The sequence below is a fragment of the Lynx canadensis genome, chromosome A2 (assembly GCF_007474595.2).
Source record: "Lynx canadensis isolate LIC74 chromosome A2, mLynCan4.pri.v2, whole genome shotgun sequence".
NCBI lineage: Eukaryota > Metazoa > Chordata > Mammalia > Carnivora > Felidae > Lynx > Lynx canadensis.
In genome coordinates this window covers 11,717,608-11,738,692 of record NC_044304.2, presented here as the reverse complement: position 1 = coordinate 11,738,692, position 21,085 = coordinate 11,717,608, and the positions used below count along the sequence as shown (strand labels likewise).

Below are 21,085 nucleotides of genomic sequence, written 5' to 3'. Positions count from 1 at the left end.
CTTATGGAAATCCTTTTCTGTTTTTCCCCACATTACTTTCAATAAAACATCAATTTCTCATTCCTGTGTACTTACATCTATCTGCGGGCTCTGTTGGAGGACACGGTGCTATCTCAAGATAGCACAAAGAAAGGTCAAGGGTGTGGGTACCCCTTTTGGCAGATGAGAAATGTTGGTGAAGGTCACACAACATGTGAAGGAAGGGGTCACATGCAACTTTAGGTCTAACTTCCATGATAGGGTTTGGGAAATCATATGTCTGAGCATCCAGGAAGGGGTCTTCTGTTAATGTAAATTTCTTACTTAAGCTGTGGCCAGATATTTGAGCTGCAGGCAGAAGGTGTTTTATAATAATAAACCAAGGGAGGGCTGTTGCATATGAGTGCCTGCCATTTGCCAAACGTTGTGGAAAGGGTTTCCTATGCATTCACTCTTCTAAGTCTCAAAATAAATCATTATTTCTCCGCATTTAGATATGACCCACTTCTATTATTATTCACAATTTTGAAACACAGAAAATGCAAATCTGATAGATAATTTGTCCTGGGTCACACCACCTTGAAGGGGGGAAGCAGGAATCCATTACAATGTGCACGTGTGTGCAGTTGGTGAATAGGAACCCGCCTCTCTCAGGTGTCTACAGAGAGAAGTGAGGTCATGACTGGGAGGAGAAGGCTGTCATTAGAAGGAAGAGACCCCTTTCAGGGAAGGAGGGCAGGTGCAGCCCTAGGCACACACCCCTTTCACACAGCCAGAGGGAAACACGGACTCCAGAGGAGTTCATGAGACACTTTTGCTCATGAACACTGACAACGAGAGCTTGAAAAAACCGTCTATGGCAATTTTGGGATTCCTTTCATCATTTTAATCATTATTGGTTTACTAACTAATGCCACCCCTCCCCATCAAGATGTCCTTATCTATGGTGCATTTGGGGACATTGGTATGTTCAGTTCACCAGGGAGAGTTGGAAGTCACTAAGAGGGTGCTGGAATGAGATGTAGATATGTGGGTAGGGCAAGAGCATGTGAGACCATGGTGTCCACTTAGGGAGTTTGTTCCAAGGGCAATGGGGAACTCTAAATACTCTTAAAATACATACACAAAAGAGCTGTGTGGTATTCCATTATGTGAACATATGCATAGACATTTCCATTTGGGGATCCTACAAATGGTGTTCTTATGACATCTACTACATGTCCTTTAGTGGAATAACACTTATGTGTTGTGTTGAGTCTGTAGCTAGAAGTGTAAAGGCCAAGTCATAGGGGATACTATGTTCAGGTTGAATAGATGTTGACAAAAAGTTTACCAAAGTGGTTGTACCAAGTAGAAAAAAATTTTAATCAAATTCAAGTTAGTTAACATATAGTGTTTTGGATTCAGGAGTAGAATTTAGTGATTCATTACTTACATACAACACCCAGCGCTCATCCCAGCAAGTGCCCATCTGCCCACCCACCTCCCCTCCAGCATCCTTCAGCTTGTTCTCTGCATTTAGGTCTCTTATGGTTTGCCTCCCTCCTTGTTTTTATCTTATTTTTCCTTTCCTTCCCCTATGTTCATCTGTTTTGTTTCTTAAATTCCGCATATAAGTGAAATCATATGATATTTCTTTTTCTCTGACTGACTTATTTCACTTAGCATAATACAGTAAACCTTGGATTGTGAGCATAATTCATTCTGGAAACATGCCTGTAATCCAAAGCACTTGTCTATCAAAGCAAATTTCCCTATAAGAAATAATGGAAACTCAGATGATTTGTTCTGCAACCCCAAAATATTTATATAAAAATGATTACAATACTGTAATATAATACAAAATAATAAAGGAAATATAAAATATAAAGAAAAATAAACAAACTAACCTGCACTTACCTTTGAAAACCTTCATGGCTGGTGTGAAGGAGACAAGAGAGAGGAGGGTTATTGTGTTGGACGACTTTCACGATCACTAATGGAATCACTGCTATCTATTGGCTCAGTGGAATCTTTTTCTGCATGGAGGTATTGTATACACTTGCATGGATGTTGACTACAGCACAGTATTAATAAACTCTTGTCATATTTTGTATTTAATGTAAACTGACAATAAGGCAGCAAAGGAAAGGGCCTCAATCTGCAGGCAGCCTGACCTAGAATGAAGCAAAGCATTCCTGAGCTTCCTCTTGTATGGAGAAGCAAAGGACTGTCCACAGGTGCTTTGAAGTGACAAAAAATACACCAGTGCCCATTGTGGGCATCTTCAAACATTCTGAAAAATCACTGATTTCTGCCAAATACTACAGCCTGAGACTGAGCATGGGAGATGATCACCCACAATCCTACAGCAGGAGAGAGAGAGGCTCAGTTGTGATCATGTGACATCTGGAGTCACATCCCACCCATATTGCAAGACATTGCTCATTTATCAAGTTGCAATTTATTAGAGGGGTGCCTGGGTGGCTCAGTCAGTTAAGCATCCAACTTCGGCTCAGGTCATAATTTCCTGGTTCATGAGTTCAAGCCCCACATTGGGCTCTGTACTTATGGCTCAGAGCCTGGAGCCTGCTTCGAATTCTGTGTCTTCTCTTTCTCTGCTCCTCTCCCATTCATGCTGGTCTGTCTCTCTCAAAAATAAACATGATAATTTTTTAATTTATTAGAAATGTTTGCTCGCCTTATAGAGCACTTGCAGAACAAGGTACTCATAGTCAAAGGTTTTACTGTGCACTCTAGTTCCATCCACATTGTTGCAAATGGTAAGATTTCATTCTTTTTCATCGCTATTATTCCAATGTATATATATACAAATCTTCTTTATCCACTCATCAGTCTATGGGCATTTGGACTCTTTCTGTAGTTTGACTAAGGCTGATAGTGCTGCTATAAATTTGGGGTGCATATACCCCTTCGAATCCACATTTTTGTATCCTTTGGATAAATACCTACTAGTGCAATTGCTGGGTCATAGGGCAGTTCTATGTCTAATTTTTTGAGGAGCCTCCATACTGTTTTCCACAGTGGCTGCCCCAGTTTGCATTCCCGCCAACAACGCAAAAGTATTCTCCTTTCTCTGCATCCTCACAAACATCTGTTATTTCCTGAGTTGTTAATTCTAGGCATTCTGACAGGTGTGAAGTGGCATTCAAGTGGTACATTTTAAGCCCATGCACCATGGTCAGTTTCCTGTTTGTAGGGAACCCCTCTGGTGGCTGTGAGGGAAGCAGGCTGCTGAGGGCCAGCGGGGTGGGCAGACGCAGGAAGAGATGGGCAGAGGTGCGCGTGGGCATCCTGGACTGGGTCGAGTGGCAGACTGGAGGTTGATTTCAGAGGCAGAATGGACTGTGTTGCTGATTGGACAGAGGGACACAGGAAGTGAGCTGTTTCTATGCCTAACACCTAAGACCGAATGGTTGAGTTCTTCCCACAACAATGAACAATTCTTCAGCTTCCCAGACACCAACCTGCAGTCCCATAATTCAGTTCACTTCTGACACGAACTACCTGGAGATGCCAGTGACAAGTTTTCAGTGTTCAGGGTAGCTGCACTTTTGTCTGATGGGACTTCACAGTTGGGGTTTCTAAATTCCCCCCTTTCATTTTGGATACTTTGCTGGAATGACTCACAGAAATCAGGAAAATGCAACACTTACTCTTTCCAGTTTACTATAAAAGACACAAGTCAGGAACAGCCAGGTGAAACAGGTGCATCAGGCAAGGTGTGGAGGAAGGACCGAGGACCTTCCATGCCCTCTCCGGACACACCACCCTCCTAGCACCTCCACGTGTTGACAAATGGGAAGGTCTCTGATTCCCATTGCTTAGGGAGTTTTTGTGGAGGTTTGATTACACAGACATGATTGATTAAATCATTGGTCCTTGGAGATTGAATATCAATCCATAGCCCCTCTCCCCACCTGGAAGTCCCAGCTCTCTGATCTCACCTTGGCCGTTCAGGGGAGCAGCCTCCTTCCTAGACTATCCAGGGGCTCCCAACCACCACGCATCTCCTTAGCATGCAAAATCCAGTATCATCACTCCTGAGACAAGGGCTTTAGGAGCTGTGTGGCATGAAGTGGACAAAGACCAAATGTGTTATTATAGCCCAAGGATGCACATACTAATGGAGATGTTCCGGCTCGGATCACCAGGACAACAGGGATAGGGTAGAACTTGACCAGTGGGGGAAGGTGGGGCTATCCAGTGTGACCAGGAGACACTGAAAACTTCTATTGACCAAAGAACATCAGTCCCCAAGACCCAGCTCTAAATTACCCTTATTCTGGGACACCCTCCAGCTGCCCTGACCCCAGAGCAGAGCTCTGGATTCCCACTGTGGGCTGCACCAGCTCCTGCTTTCCCTCTGACTCTTCCTTGACCCTAAGGGACTGAGGGCATCTACTCCAGCCCTGTTTCCCCCAAGACTGGGAGCTCCTAGTCCTTAGCAGGGACTGGGGCTTAGGGCAGACAGAGACAGCAGGGAGTCTTGGTTGTGTTGGGGAGTTGGAGGAAGGAGTAGGGGCTGCACATCCCCAGAGATCCTCTGATGATCCTCTTGGCCACTCCAGACCCTGAGGAGGCCCTGGGGAACAGCCTGCTGGGAAGCTGCAACAGGGATAAAGCACACAGCATCAGTTCCAAGAGCCCAGAGGTCTGGCCCCACACCTGCCCCTGTGTGCTGCTGACAGAATAACCCAAGAGAGCGTCTTCTGTCCTCCCCTGCTGGCTGCTTCCTGGAAGAGGCAGCCCAGCACGAGGGGGACCAGCAGGGACAGGGTAGGTGGCAATATTTAGGCAGTTGTGGGGAGCAAGCCCCGGTTGGGGGTGGGAACAGGACTGGGGAGAAAGGTGGTAAGACAGGCTCTTAGCCTTGGGAGCTGATGGGACTTTTCTCGGGTTGCCCCTGCTGGGTCCTGGGTTCCTCACTCAGCCTAGTGACCTTTGCAGCTTCTAGGTCACTATTGTTGATTGGGACTGATTCTGTCCCCCTGAAATATTTGCACATGCCCGGAGGCCCTTTTGTTGTCACAGCTCATGGGGAGGGAGGGATGCTACAGGCATCTGGAGGGTTGAGGCCAGGGATGCTGCTAAACGTTGTACAATCTGGTAGTAGTGTGGGGCGTTTGTTCCACTGGTGAACCAATCAGGACACGTTATAGTAACTCCGCCCACATTTACACTAGGGCTCACTGTCTGTGTTGCAGCCTGTGGGTTTGGAGCAGCGGATGGTGGCATGTATACAGCGTTCCAGCATCCCACAGAATAGTGTCAGGTGCTCTGTTTTTAATGCGCCCAAATGCAATTATGCTGGAGAGTTGAGCTGCCTTTTGCCTCATTCACTAGGTGTCATTTTACGGCTTCATTTATGCTGCTGTGTGTGCATGGAACTCCTGGCTGGGGCTCCAGGGTCTGCATCCGGCCCGTGGGACCTGCCCCCTTCCCAGTTCCGGTTCCCAAGCAGGCTTGTCCATTCCCGCACTACAAGCGGGACTTCATCCCACAGGCTCCGTCCAGGTAGGTGTGCGCCATGGAGATAGAGGTTCAGGTGCACATGAAGGTTGCACTTCTCCATTCTCGGTTCTCACCCGCAGGCCGCGGGATTGCTCCCTCCCCGTATAGCTGTGGGCATTGGACACTTCCTAATCTGGGGAAATGAATAGGTGTACAGGGAAATCTCAGGGTCGTTTTCCCCTTCCCTTTCCTTGTCTTGAAACCATCTGTTCACTTGCCTGTGTAACCCCTTCTGTGGGTTCTCTGCTCATGTCCTGGACTCGTTTCTGTATGGAGTCTCTTCTTCTTAATGTGCTGGTTTCTTATTTACTCTAGACAGTATTCCCTCATCAATTTTGGAAAATGCAAAGGCTCTTTTCCCAATTTTCCATCTGCCTGTTCATGTATCCTGGATATCCTTTGTTGAACAAAACCTGTGTGGAAGTTTTCATGTCTGTTTCTTTTTCCAATAGTTAAAATATATTTAATGAGAATGGCGTCAGCACTCATAGAAGATATGCTGATGAAATTCAAATACTCCTTTGTGTGTGTGTGTATATATATATATTAATTAATTAGTTAATTAATTAATTAATTTATATAGAATGCATACATACATTTCATCTTTTTTTGAAGTTTTTATTTAAATTCCCGTTAAGTTAACATACATGTAATATTAGTTTCAGGTGTACAATACAGTGATTCAGCACTTCTGTACATCACCCGGTGCTCATCACAGCAAGTGCACTCCTTCATCCCCATCACCTAATTCACCCAGCCCCCCACTCCATGTCCTCTGGTCACCATCAGTTGGTTGTCTATAGTTAAGAGTCTCTTCCTTGGTTTGCCTCTCTCTCTCTGTCTCTCTCCCTCTTCCACTTCTCAATATTTTTTGTTTCTTAAATTCCACATATGAGTGAAATCATATGCTATTTGTTTTTCTCTGACTGGCTTATTCACTTAGTATAATACCCTCTAGGTCCATCCATGTTGGAGATGGAAAGATTTCAGCCTTTTTTATGGTTGAGTAATATTCCGTTGTATATATTATATATGTGTATAATCTTATATAGCCATATATAGATATCTCAGTAGTTACAGTTTCTGTCCTTGGAAGTACTGCATTGTGTGATTAATTCTTAGATATTTCATAACAGAGGTTTTCGAAGTATGATATGAGGGCCCTGGGGTCCCAGAGACCCATTCCGGGGGACCACCAAGTCCTCACTCTTCCAGTGAAGGTGAGGATATATTTTCATCATATGCTTCAAATTAAGAACATATTGCCACAGGCTGAATGATGAGGATACCGCATCATCTTCTATGCCATCTAGCCAGCACTGGACAAATTTGCTAAAATTTAAAACAAAGCCACACTTCTCATTAAATAAGGGTTTTTTTTTTTTATCTTTATTCATTTTTGAGAGAGAGAGAGAGAGAGAGAGCCAGAGCACAAGCAGGGGAGGGGCAAAGAGAGAGGAGGAGACACAGAATCTGAAGCAGGCTCCAGGCTCTGAGCTGTCAGCACAGAGCCCAATGCAGGACTTGAACTCACGAACCGTGAGATAGTGACCTGAGCTGAAGCCAGACACTTAACTGACTGAGCCACCCAGGTGCTCCGTCATTAAATGGGTTTTTAAAATATGGTTACTTTCCTTAGTTTGAACCAAAGGTTGATTATTATTCTTTAAATGTGTCAAGAACTTTGAGCTCCTGGGTGGCTCAGTCAGTTAAGCATCCAACTCCTGGTTTCGGCTCAGGTCATGATCTCCCGCGTCATGAGTTCTAACCCCTCGTGGGCCTTGCACTGACAGTGTACAGAGCCTATTTGGGATTCTCTTTCTCTCCCTCTCTCTCTGCCCCTCCCCAACTCATGCTGTCTCTGTCTCTCTCAAAATAATAAGTAAACTTTACAAATGTGTTAGAACTAAATATGTTCAAAGAGTCTCAGTTTTAATTTCTAATATGATAAGAATGGAGACTTCTAACTCACTCAAACAAAAGCCCTCTAGGGGACTCACGGATTTTTTTTTTTCATAAAGAAATCTTGAGACCAAACTGTTTGAGAGCTGTCTCCTTATAGTTTGTGTCACTATTGACAATGTTGTCTTACTTTTTCCTTAAATTCTATCTGGTGTGTGATTATTATGTGTGCAATTCTATGGGAAACACTATGAGTTTGGGAAGTTGATCTGTCTTCCACAGCATGTGTTCTGTCTTTGCTCAAAGATTTTCTGCCTTCATTCTTGCACCTTTCTAGGTAGATGATCACGTCTCTTTCTGTCCAATCCTGATATTCCTTCTTTCTTTATCATTCCTCAAGCACCGCTCCCGGCTTTCATTTCCCTGCTAATGAACAGCAGAGACAGTGAGTAACCTTGGCTTGTTCCTGATGCTAAAATAGTGCATCTATTGTCTCCCACTTCTTGCTAGTTTTGTAGTGTATATTCTTAGTTATCTAAGAAAAGTCCACTTGATTTCATATTTAGAAGAAACTTCTAAAAAATCTTTAAGATGTGTACATATATCAATCATTATACTGTATATCTAAAATAATACAATATTTTATGATAATTATGTATTAATTTTTAAAATCATAAACAGTAATCGAACTTTAGCAATCCAGGATTGCTGTCTCAATTGATAGAATTATATGATATTTATTTTAGTTTATTCCTGTGACTGATCACATGATAGGTTTTCTGACACTGAATCATCTTTGTTATTCATGGGATAAATTATGCACCTTCATTCCCTTTCTGATCTCACCAGATGCAGCACCCGTGCCTGGTCAGAACTACAGCATGGTGACTGAGTTCATCCTCGTGGGATTCTCTAACTTCCCAAGGCATCTTCTGCCCACCTTCTTCCTGCTGTACCTGCTCATGTACCTGTTCACGCTGCTGGGGAACCTGCTCATCATGGCCACAGTCTGGAGCGAGCGCAGCCTGCACACGCCCATGTACCTCTTCCTGTGCGCCCTGTCCACCTCTGAGATTCTGTTCACCGTTGCCGTCACCCCTCGCATGCTGGTTGACATGCTCTCCACCCACCGCACCATCACCTGGACGGCCTGTGCCAGCCAGATGTTTTTCTCCTTCACATTCGGCTTCACCCACTCCTTCCTGCTCATGATCATGGGCTACGACCGCTACGTGGCCATCTGCCACCCACTGCGCTACAATGTGCTCATGAGCAACCGTGGCTGTGCCCGCCTTGTGTCTTGGTTCTGGGTTGGTGGCTCAGTCATGGGGATAATGTTGACGCTGATAGTTTTTCACCTCACCTTCTGTGGGTCTAATGTGATCCACCATTTTGCCTGTCATGTGCTTTCCCTTCTAAAGTTGGCCTGTGGGAAGGAGACATCCTCTGTCACCTTGGGTGTGATCCTGGTGTGTGTCTCAGCTCTGATGGGCTGTTTATTCCTCATCGTCCTCTCCTATGTCTTCATCGTGGCTGCCATATTGCGGATCCCCTCTGCTGAGGGCAGGCACAAGACCTTCTCCACATGTGTGTCCCACCTCACGGTGGTCATTGTGCACTACGGCTTTGCCTCCATTATCTACCTCAAGCCCAAGGGCCCCCATTCTATGGACAGTAACACCCTGATGGCCACCACCTATACAGTCTTCACCCCCTTTCTCAGCCCGATCATTTTCAGCCTCAGGAATAAGGAGCTCAAGAACGCCATAAAGAAAAGCTTCCAGAGAAAATTCAGTCCCTTAAGCTCCTGACACTGGAGGAAATATGTTGGTGAGGAACTATGACAGAAGAGCTGGGGATAATAATGTCTCCATAGGACTTTTTAGTGATTCAATATATGAAAACATTGAATAGGTATTGGTGGGTGCATCCATATGTGTGGAAGCATCCTACACCTTTGCTTTTCCTCAATTTGATTGCCCATCTCTTGTATAGGCTCTAGTAAGCATGATCTCATGTTTAAGACCCCATGTGATGAGCCACATCCCATTAACTCTTCTAAGAATGTGTTACCTACCTATTGGCTAGTGAGAGACATGACATGGATGTGTGTCAACACTGATGCCCATTGTTCTTCTTAAATGCAGAAGCAAGAGAAGAATTTCTCCTCCACCACCTTAAGGATAAATCAAAATAGGCATAATAATAAATGCCTCCAGTATCAGGGATTTTCTTATCAGGCACTGTGCCCACTGTTGTATAAGTATTACCTTCTAACTATAACAAATGCCCAAAAGAACATTAAATATTTGTCTCCATGGAGACGGTTGAATGTTTATGGTTCCTCCCTGTGTTTAGAGGGGATTGACCCTAAGGAGGTTTCTATTTTGAGCTGGGTTGAGTGAAGGATGTCAGAATGTTTAGTAGAAGAAACGAGAGAGATAGAGAAATGGAGACAGAAACAGAGACAGAGAGAGAAAGGGGAGAAGATTCAGTGTTTGGGTAAGAACATACAAAATGTTTAAAGGGTGTTGCTCTCTGACATGTTATGGAAATCTTTTTCCCTTTTGCCCCACAATACTGCTGGTAAAACATCAGTTTCTCATTCTTGTGTTTACTCAAATCTATCTACGGGCTCTGTTGGAGGACATAGTGCTCTCTCAAGATGGCACAAAGAAAGGTCAAGGGTGTGGGTACCTCCTTTACGCTGATGAGAAATGTTGGTGGGGGTCATACAACATGTGAGTGAAGGGGTCACATGCAACTTTAGGTGTGTCTGACTCCCATGCTGGAGTTGGGAAACGATGTCTGAAGCTCCGGGAAGGGGCCTTCCATTGGTGTAAATTCTTACTTAAACTGTGGTCAGATATTTGAGCTGCAGTCAGAAGATGTTTTACAATACTAATCTAAGGATGGCTGCCACATATGAGTACCTGCCACTTGCTAAATGCTGTGGGAAGGGTTTCCTATGCATTCACTCTTCTAAGTCTCAAAATAAATTATCCTTTCTCCACATTTAGATATGACCCACATCTATCACTAATCACATTTTTGAAATGTGGAAAATGCAAATCTGTCCCAGGCCACAGCACCATGGAGGCAGGGAGCAGGAATCGATTACAATGTGCATGTGTGTGCAGTTGGTGATCAGGAACCCGCCTCTCTCAGGTGTCTACAGAGAGAAGTGAGGTCATGACTAGGAGGAGAAGGCTGTCATTAGAAGGAAGAGACCCCTTTCAGGGAAGGAGGGCAGGTGCAGCCCTAGGCACACACCCCTTTCACACAGCCAGAGGGAAACACAGACTCCAGAGGAGTTTATGAGACACTTTGTCTCATGAACACTGACAATGAGAGCTTGGCAAAACCGGCTATGGCAGTTTTGGGGTTCCATTCATTATTTTGCTCATTATCGGTGTTACTGATGGATGCCCCCACCATTCCTAAGATGTGCTTCTCCAGAGCCTGTGGCTGCGTTCCCTGACCCAGCAAGAGGGAGTGTGCAGATGAGATGCAGTTAAGATCTGAGACAGGGGGATTACCCTCATCACCCAGATGGGCTGCTATAATTGCAAGTGTCCTTATACAAGGGGGCAGGAGGGACCAGAGACAGGGAGCAGTAGGGGATGTGACACCGGAAGGAGGAATTGGAGTAGCTGAGGCAGGAACCACGAGCCAGGGGATGCGTGGTGCCCTCGAAGCTGGGAAAGCAGGAGACACATCCCTCCCCGGATCCCCCGAAGGATGCAGCCCTGCTCACACCTGGACTCACACCTGGTGACCCTGATTCGATTCTGGCCTCCAGCATAGAAGAGGATAGATGTGTGTGGAGTCAGGGCACGAGATTTATATGCTTTGATACAGCAGCCCCAGGAACTGACTCATGAAATGGCATCTTGACATTAAATGTTATTGGGTTTCACTTTACAATTAGTTTCAAGTCAGATTCTTAGACGATTCTTCTTTGTGGAGAAGACCTGGGGCGTTGAGATGGCTCTCGGAGAAGTGCTGAGTGTCCTTGGAATTCAGTCAACAAAGGTGAAGGAGTCCCGGTAGCCCAGCTGCAGGGTTTGCTCATTGGGGTGTGTTTTGAGGACTCACCTGACCGTGTAGCTGCAGGGGCCCCAGCACAGGGGCTGGGGTGCGGTGTGCCCTCAACCAACACTATAGAGCAGGAGGTGGAGGACAGCAGGAACGGTCTCCGTGCTCGACGTGGACCGTGTGACTCAGGAGGGATGCTCACCCTCCTGTGTGATGGGGCCCCTGCGTTAGAATAAAGACACAGCATCACGCACATCCTCAGAGAGACGCTGAGTTGCAGGGGCTGAACTGGGGGAAATGCTTACCCACAGGACAAACCACCAAGGATCCTGAGGTCTGGGTCACATCTCTTTAGATGGAAAAGGGACATTTTTACAAGTCCTCTTTTTCTTTTAACGATTTTGTGTTAGTCAGGGTTCCCCAGAAAAACAGAACCATTACAATGGATGTGTATATACGCATGTGAACATATATACCATATATACGTAAGTGTATATAACATATGTAATAATGTTACAGTATGTTTAAATTCATCTTTTACTGCTTGTTGCTATTTTCTTTTCCGTGACCAATCTCAAAGCACAAATAACATTTTTTCCTTGGTACTCTAACAAGTAGTCTTGTGGCTAAAGACTAAGTGGTTCCAACTACTAAGCTCATGTGATACAAGATGTATAATTTAGTTCACAAATTATAATGCCTTTCCTTTTGGGCACTACTTTTAAAACAGAACAAAAAGCTTTGAAATCAATATCAAAAGAAAAACCCACTTGGCACATAGTAGAAGTTTACTAAATATTTGTTAGTTGACTACAACACTCAACTTACTGAATAAATATTGTTCTGGTGCAACCACAGTATATTATATATTATAGTATGTCATAATTGTGTTGTTCCATTTTATAAAATGTGATATGTCTGCATCCAGCTCTTCCTGTCCCCACACTGAGGGATTTTTTAGTGCCAGGTTACATCAGTGTTGTTTCGGATCCCAAGATTCAGAGCAGGTCCCTTAGCTAGAGCTCAGTGAGGATGTGATGGATGGATGAAGGAAGGAGAGAGGATGACAGAAGGGTGAATGACTAGTGGGGAAGAAGAGAGGGAGTGGGAGGGAGGGAGGGAGGGAGGAAGAGAGAGAGAAAGGAAGGGCATTCCCAGGGCCCCAGCAGCCTCCTTGGACATGGAGGAGTTCTAACCCGCATCCCAGTCTCAGGGGAGAGGCTCCCAGGAAACCCGCCTCAGGGGAGGCACCTGTGGAGATAGAGCTCCTGCCCTGCTCACCAAGCAGCAGGAGGGGTGGCCCCAGGCTGGGCTGCAAACAGAGCATCCCAGACAGACAGTCTTCACGCCAGGGGAGAGGAGCTCGGTTTCCCAGGAACAGGTAGCAAGCAAGGTGGGAGCTGAAGGGGGAAATTGTGGCGACCACGGAAAGCCAGAGCAGAGGGAGGCTCTGGCTGGAGGAAGGGGTGGGGAGTTGGATGGGGGCAGGGGTTACGGCCCCAGCAACCTGGTCCCAACCTGGCCCACGCTGCCTCCTTCCCCCAAAGCCTGGACCCACAGCAGTCAGGGATTGTCAGGGTCCATTCCCAGGCAGGAAGTAGTCTCTGCACCAGGTTGAGCCAGAAGGGTGACCCTGGGCTTGTCACCATGCACGTGTGCTCATTTCTGCAGCACAGTGCCTGCTTCTGCGTGCAGTGTTTGTGTACATGCAGCTGCATTTGCCTGGATCCGTTTCCTGGGGCTGCTGTCACAGAGGACCACAACCAGGTGGCTTTAAACAGCAGAAATTTATCCTCACAGTTCTGGAGGCTACAATCCAAAACCAAGGTTTCCGCAGGGCCATGCTCCCTCCAGAGACTCCAGGGCAGAATCTTTCCTGGCCTCTTCCAGCTTCTGGTGACCCCAGCCGTTCCTTGCCTGCGGCCGCATCACCCCAATACCTGCCTCTGTCTGCACACAGCCTGCCTCCCTCTGTGTGTCCCCTCCTATTCCTGTGAGGACACCAGCCATTAGATTTAGGTCTCACCTTTACCCAGTACGGTCTCACCTTGAGCCTTACCTTGATTATATCTGCCAAGACCCTATTTCCAAATAAGGTCACATTCTGAGGTTCCAGTGGATGTGAATTTGAGGGGGATGCTATACAACCCACCACGGTGTCTGTGTGTCCCTGGCTTATCCCAGTCCCAGACAAGCTCCAGGCACTGGTTAGTGCTCAGTAGATGGGTTGCAGAGCCAGTAAGTGTCTCTGCTCCTGGCTGTGTGTTTGCTGGGTTCCACTGCTCGTGTGTATTTCAGAAGCCATGTGTACATGTGCATTGGTGTTGGCTCTGTCTGCTTGTGCTCCTGTGAGCACAGTCTTGAGTCTCTAGCAGTGGTGTAGAAGCAGAGAGAGCAGAGTGGGTTCCATAGTGTCCCCTGGAGGTGAAAGGGTACAGGAGTAGGATCTGGGAGCCAGCCTGCGTGTGCCCTGGCTGGGGGTTCTGGCTGAGAGCCCAGAGCTAGAAGGTGGGCCTCTCTGCCCCGTTAAGTCCAGACCTATACAGCTGACTTGGGGAGCTCCCTTGCAGCATATGCAGCGGGGCTGTTCTGGGAAGGGTGAGTGCCGGAACGAGTGCCAGAGAGAGACCCGGAGCCAAGAGAGACCCCTTTTATGGTACTATTTGTGGATTTCAGAGCACATGCCTGGGAGCCTGTTCGTAGCCAGGAAGGAGGAAGGGGTGGGCTCCCCAAGGGGGTGGGGATAGGAGGTGGGGAGGGGGCACTCGCCTGCAGAGCAGAGATTGCCCTGGACCCCGGGTTGGCATGACTCCACAAGGTGTGTCTGTGTCAGGAGCTGGAGTCTGGCAGCCAGAGGAGGGTGGAGTCGAGAGGGGAGGTCAGCGGGCACAGTGCACCAGCAGACGGGGCGTGAGGCCAAGGCCAGGGCTAGACCACGGCACACAGAGGCCGGCAGTGGGGGCCAGAGATGGTGGCTGAGGGATGAGGTCCAGGAGGAGCTGAGTCTGGTGCCCCGGGATTGCTGGGCCACCCCAGGCCCCTGCTGCCCCCAAATGCTTCTTTCCTGCATGAGAGAGAGACCCCATCCTGACACCCAGCCCAATCGTCCACTTTCCAGGTGGGGTCCTGGGTCCTCCAAGCATTGGCTGACTTGGCTCTGAGATAACACTTGGGGACAACCTTCTGGGGGCTGGGTGAGGGGGCAGAAGCAGTGCTGTGATATGGGGGTGAGCCCTGCCCCAAGGTAAGTATTTGAAGCCTTGTCATCAAATCTCAGTGATATATGTAAATGACAGATTGTGTATCATGGATATATTAGTATGTATCATCGAGATGCATGTGTCAGTGATGCAGATACAAATACACATACCTGTGTGTACCTCTTTTCCAATTTTTCACCAGAGCTGCGGCTTCAGAGCCATCCCCTGTGCTCTGTGGCTGTCAGGTTTGTTTTTTCTATATGCCGTGTAGAGCTTCGTGGCTCACGCCCACCCCATGTTACTTGGCCCTGCCCCCAGGTGAGGGTGGGGGTGTCTCTGACTGCCCCTGACTGTCTGCCATCACAGACAAGGCTGCCATGAATGGCTTGACCACGTCCCCTCGCTGAGCTGAGTTTCAGATGGAGATCTAGAAGGGTTTGCGGGACCTTGGGTAAGTGTCCCCTTAATCTGGCCGTGAACCACCAAGTGAGGACGTCTTCAGTCTACTCATCTCACATCTGGGCCAACACAGGGCGGATCCAGATTTCTAAGTCTTGCCGCTCTAGCAAGCGGATGGGGAGCCTGTACCTACTGTGTTCACAGGTTGCTGCTGTTTTATTACTTTTTAATGTTTTTTCATTTATTGAGAGAGAGACAGACAGACAGAGAGAGCGAGCATGAGCAGGGGAGGGGCAGAAAATCCCAAACAGGCTCCACACCATCAGAGCAGAGCCCAATGCGGGGCTCGAACTCACGGACCATGAGATCACGACCTGAGCTGAAACCAAGACAAGGACGCTTACCCTACTGAGCCACCCAGGCGTCCTGAGTGTTGCTGTGGTAAACCGAATTCCTCTCCTTGCTAATGAGCCGCTCATGTCCTTGTTTGCTGCTGGCCTAGTGCGTTTCCTCAGCTGCAGATCACCTGTGCTCCCCTGTTGCCCACTTTCTATCATGATGCCTGTCCTTTTCCTCATTGGTTTCCTCATTTCTCTTTTTTCTCACTGTGGATTCTAGATATTACTCTCTTGTCAATGGGTTCTTTTCAGCTTGATCGAGGTATACATAATATCAAAGAGCTGCGTATATTTAACGTGTACATTTTGATGACTTTGGACATACGCCTACAATTGTGATACCATCCGCACAATCAAGGTAATAAATGTTATGTACCGCCTCCAAAGATTCCTCATGTCCCCTTCTGTGTGTGTGTGTGTGTGTGTGTGTGTGTGTTAGTAACTTTAAAGGACATCTACCCTCTTAACAAGTTCTTTTTTATTGAAATCTAGTTGACAAATAAACTTGTGTGAATTTAAGGTGTACAGTGAGTTGAGTTGGTACGTTTATTCATTATAATGCGACCGCCATTGCACTAATAGCTAGCATGTCTATCAGGTCACGTGATCATCATGTCTGTTTTAGTGTTGGGGATAAATAAGATCTCGTCTCTTAGCGAGTTTGATGATGAGAATACAGTATTGGCGTCTATGTTCTTAACAAGTGTTTAATTGTGCACTATCGTCTTGTTAACTCTAGCTTGTAGGTTGAGCGGCAGAGCTCAGGAACTTATACAGCAAGTAGCTCTCTGTTCTCTGTCATCTGTAACCTTTATCCATGATGCTCTTTGTTAAAAGGATTCAGAATTTCGATGTAAAAGAATTGATCTTTTTTACTGAAGGTTTGTGCTCTTTTTTCTTTTTAAGGAACGTGTTTCCTATTCTTGGAGCACAAAGATCCTATCACACTTGCTGTCATTAGCTATGTTTTTATCTTTCACAATTACGTTTTCAATCTATCTTGATTCTCTTTTTGGTGGGGTATTGGGAGTCTAGTTGTGGTTTTTGTTTGTAGAGAGAGATACTTTCCTCAACAGCATCCCCTAAACAATTCACCTTTTTTCCAAATGATTTGTGGTGTGACCTTAACCATACATGAATGGCTGTGTCTCCGAGCTCTGATTCCAGAACCACTGGTCACTGTCTGTCCTTGCACTGATCCCACACTGCTTTGTTTCCAAGATGCTGTCGCGTGTCTACAGAGTGCAGTCTCCCCTCACCTCCTGTCATTCTTCATTTCCAGATGGACTCAGTTATTCATGGGTCCTTATTTTTGACAAACATTTTGCAATATGTTTATCCTCCTTCTCAAGAGTCCAACTGGATGTTTTTGAGGGCATTACATTGAATGTATAGGTTAAATTTGGGAAAGAATGAACATCTTTCTGATATTGTCTTTTGCTTTCATCCATTTTGTTAGGTCATCTGTCATGTTTCCTGTCTGTTAGAGGTCTCATAGTTCTCCATGAAGCTCCTGTGTGTACTTGTTTAAAGTAATTCCTAGACTGTTGTCAGGTTTTGTGCAACTTTGAATGATACCTTATTTTGTAATGTTTTATTATTAACTAATTTTAAACTTATGAGAAAGCTGCAAAAAGCATACAGAAAACTCTCATCCTCCCCCCAACAACCCCTTTGAATGCCGGGATCTTCCAGAACCAGGACAATGATGAGACCCAGGGCACGAAAGCTGGTATATAACACTGTATAGCAAACAACAGCTCTTACTAGAATTCTTTCGACTCTCCACTAATATCCTTTTTCTATTCCAGGACACAATCCATTTCATGTAGTTGTTATTTCAAGTTTGCATTATCATTCACTTCTAAGTATCTCTTAATGTCCCTTTTAGCCAGATGATTAACGATTAATATGTTACTTTGGCATTGTCAAATGTTCACCCAATATTTACATTCTAAATACATGGGAATTTTGAGGGGTTCTTTTCTTATTAAAGTCCAGTTGTATTGCCAAATGGTCAGATATCTGGGGCTTTGGGTATTGGTACTTGGGAATGGAATGCACCTGCACTTCCTTTATGGCCTCACACATGGTCTTTTTTGGTGATAGGTCCATGCTCCTAGTGTTGGGTTTTTTGTTTGTTTGTTTTGTTTTATTTTGTTGTTTGGTGTATTGAATAGGAGTGTATGCATGTTTGTGTATATTTATACAAGTTAATATATGTATATATATAAGTATATATTAGCTTTTGCACATATATATACACATACGTGTGTATATATACTTGAGCTGTGTGTGCGTGTGTGTATTAAATAATGTGACAGAAACACCAGGAATTACAAAAGTGGTAAATGCATTAAATGCATAATCAAAAAAGAGATACAGGGGCACCTGGGTGGCTTAGCCAGTTGAGCATCTGGCTCTTGGTTTTGGCTCAGGTCATGGTCTCATGGTTCATGAGATCGAGCCCTGCATTAAGCTCTGCATTGACAGTGTGGAGCCTGCTGGGATTCTCTCTCTCCCTCTCTCTCTGCCCTCCCCCCCCCCATGTCTCAAATAAATAAATAAGCTCCCAAAGAAAGATTCTCTCTCTCTCTCCCTTGCCCTTCTCCCCAGCTTCCATGCTCTCTCTAGAAAGAGAGAGATATAACCATAAATTGCTACTTTTTAAGGGATTCTGATTCTGGTCATTCACGCCCTTCCTCATTCTCAGTGTCTCTAGTGTTTACTCTATTTCACACCCCACAGTAAGTACATTAAGCGCATAATCTTACTTCTCATAACAACCTTGTCAGCCAGACATTATTATGATCAACTTCCTTTATCGAGGAGGAAACTGAGGCTCAAAAAGTTTAAGGAACCAACCCAATGTTGTTGTGGTTGGTGTTGGTGTTGCAAGAGTGTTTTAAGGCAACGTCTCAACTTTATTTAACTTAGGCAGATAACATGGTAGAGTTTTGTCTAAAAAGAGAGAAAAGCCATCCCATAATACTTAGCAAGCCTAGCAGGCACTAAGGAGATGCAGCCTACAGGACATATGATGGCAAGGTTTGTGCTGTCCTTTCAGAGATGGAACACCAACAAGCAGCAGGTTGTTCCAATTCAAAATATTTCATGGGAGACCCCAGCATAATCACTGTTTAAAAAAGAAGACTGAATTGTGTTTTTCTTTATTTTCCATTCCCTATTAGCACAATGATTGGAGGCACTGACAAGCTAGTGGCAACTCAATCCAGGTGTGGCTGAGTAGAGACCCAGAGCTCCTATCACTGGGATTTTAAAATACTAGTAGCCAGGGGCGCCTGGGTGGCTCAGTCGGTTAGGCGTCCGACCTCAGCTCAGGTCACGATCTCGCGGTCCGTGAGTTCGAGCCCCGTGTCGGGCTCTGGGCTGATGGCTCAGAGCCTGGAGCCTGTTTCTGATTCTGTGTCTCCCTCTCTCTCTGCCCCTCCCACGTTCATGCTCTGTCTCTCTCTGTCTCAAAAATAAATAAATGTTAAAAAAAAAATTAAAAAAAAATAAAATACTAGTAGCCATTATTATTAACAGTATTATTATTATCATCATGTCCTGAGTTCTTACCGCGCACCAGGATCAGCGCTAAGCACTTGAAGCCCACAATCTTCCATGAACCCCGCGCAGCTCAGAGGAGCGCTGACCGTCCTCACGAGCAGCCTGTGGCCGAGGGACCGGCCATGGCCTGTGGGGTGAGGGGGTACCTCCTCGGGGAAGTCCTCCCAGGCTGGGCTCAGCACATACCCGTAGCTCCCGCCCACCTGGCCGCCCTTGCTCTCTCCCCACCCAGGGATGGCTGCCATGCTGGGCCGAAACCACAGCTCTGTGTCCGAATTCATCCTTGTGGGCTTCTCCACCTTCCCAAGGCATCTCCTGCCCGCCTTCTTCCTGCTGTTCCTGCTCATGTACCTGTTCACGCTGCTGGGGAACCTGCTCATCATGGCCACAGTCTGGAGCGAGCGCAGCCTGCACACGCCCATGTACCTCTTCCTGTGCGCCCTGTCCACCTCCGAGATCCTCTACACCTTGGCCATCACCCCGCGCCTGCTGGCCGACCTGCTCTCCACCCGCCGCACCATCACCTGGGCGGCCTGTGCCAACCAGATGTTTTTCTCCTTCACGTTCGGCTTCACCCACTCCTTCCTGCTCACCGTCATGGGCTACGACCGCTACGTGGCCATCTGCCACCCCCTGCGCTACAATGTGCTCATGAGCCCCCGCGGCTGTGCCTGCCTGGTGGCCTGGTCCTGGGTAGGTGGCTCGGTCATGGGGCTGGTGGTGACCACGGCCGTTTTCCACCTCACCTTCTGTGGACCCAATGAGATCCACCATTTTTTCTGCCACGTGCCTCCTGTGGTGAAGCTGGCCTGTGGAACTGATGTACCAACCGTGGCCCTGGGTGTGGGGCTGGTGTGCATCATGGCCCTGCTGGGCTGCTGTCTCCTCATCCTCCTCTCCTATGCCTTCATCGTGGCCGCCATCTTGAGGATCCCCTCAGCTGAGGGCCGGCACAAGGCCTTCTCCACCTGTGCATCCCACCTCACTGTGGTCATTGTGCACTACGGCTTTGCCTCTGTCGTCTACCTCAAGCCCAAGGGTCCCCAGTCTCTGGAAGGAGACACCCTGATGGGCATCACCTACACGGTCCTCACCCCCTTCCTCAGCCCCATCATCTTCAGTCTCAGGAACAAGGAGCTGAAGACTGCCATGACCAAGACCTTCCTCAGAAAACTCCATCTCCAGAGCTCCTGAAGTGGCTCCTTTCGTGGCAATGGTGTGTCAGGTAGAGGCACTTCAGGCTTCTATCTGTAAAATGGGAATGATTACACTTCACTGGTGATGATTCTTATATGGGAATTACCCCACCTCCCCACTTTGCAAGTACTCTGAATTCTAGATGTGTGTGTTCTCTCCTTTCTCTCAGTCTGGTTGACCTTGTTCTTCCTGGATTCACTGGGGTGTCGACCTTCCCACTATGGACCTAGTATGTCACCTTCCTCCAGGTTCCTGTGCCTGATGGTGGCATTGGGGGAGGGGGTGCCCACGTCGCTGTGTTGGGGAACCTGTGTTCATGGTTTATCATGAATGTGTGAATGAGGGATGTCGACTCTGCCCAAAATGAATAAACTGTGATTGGGCACCTGCTGTGTACCAAGCATTGTGTCCTCTGCCGCAGACACACCATTGCTGTCATTCTGAATACCACACTGAAGAAAGGAAAGCATTCTTGATGAAGAAAATGATTGTTCATTTTTAATTCTTCACATTTTTGGAGGAAAGGTGTCTCCTCTTGGGAGTTGCCTTCATTGGCTGAACTGAATGACTGGTTGAGGAGAAAGAAAGAGGAGGGATCTGAATTTCTCCTGGGAGAAAAGCTATGTGTGGACACATGGAGTTGAAGCCTTCATGGGAGAGGGATAAGGAAGTGGAGAGGGAGAGGGATAAGGAAGTGGGGCAGAGCTGAGAGAAAGGGTCGGGACAGGAAGAAGAACCAGTTGCTGGCCCTTAACCTCCAGGACGTAAGGGAGGTGATGGGCCCATGTGACTGGTGAAAAGTTTGAGGAATGAGCAGCCTGTAAATGGGCATTTTATAAGGTTTATGAGGTTGCCATAAAGTGCTGATATAATTCCCCTTTCCTG

General features: G+C 46.7%; 2 protein-coding genes across 2 annotated transcripts; both read left to right on the top strand.

Annotated features, from left to right (window-relative positions):
• The first annotated feature begins 5,509 nt into the window (after nucleotides 1-5,509).
• LOC115527904 (olfactory receptor 10H3-like) lies at nucleotides 5,510-9,206 on the top strand. Its single transcript, XM_030335680.1, has 2 exons — nucleotides 5,510-5,603; nucleotides 8,245-9,206. The coding sequence occupies exons 1-2, from the start codon at nucleotides 5,510-5,512 to the stop codon at nucleotides 9,204-9,206; spliced, it is 1,056 nt and encodes a 351-aa protein (XP_030191540.1).
• Nucleotides 9,207-19,237: 10,031 nt separating this feature from the next.
• Nucleotides 19,238-20,197, top strand: LOC115499853 (olfactory receptor 10H2-like). Its single transcript, XM_030294055.1, has one exon. It carries the CDS (start codon nucleotides 19,238-19,240, stop codon nucleotides 20,195-20,197), a length of 960 nt encoding a protein of 319 aa, XP_030149915.1.
• The last annotated feature ends 888 nt before the right edge of the window (nucleotides 20,198-21,085 follow it).

Excerpts from the sequence above, each read along its gene's own strand:
- LOC115527904 (XM_030335680.1), top strand. The coding sequence starts at position 5,510 with ATGGAGATAGAGGTTCAGGTGCACATGAAGGTTGCACTTCTCCATTCT. Across the intron at positions 5,604-8,244 it reads TGCTCCCTCCCCGTATAGCT|ATGCAGCACCCGTGCCTGGT; the intron begins GTGGGCATTGGA and ends TGATCTCACCAG.
- LOC115499853 (XM_030294055.1), top strand. The coding sequence starts at position 19,238 with ATGGCTGCCATGCTGGGCCGAAACCACAGCTCTGTGTCCGAATTCATC.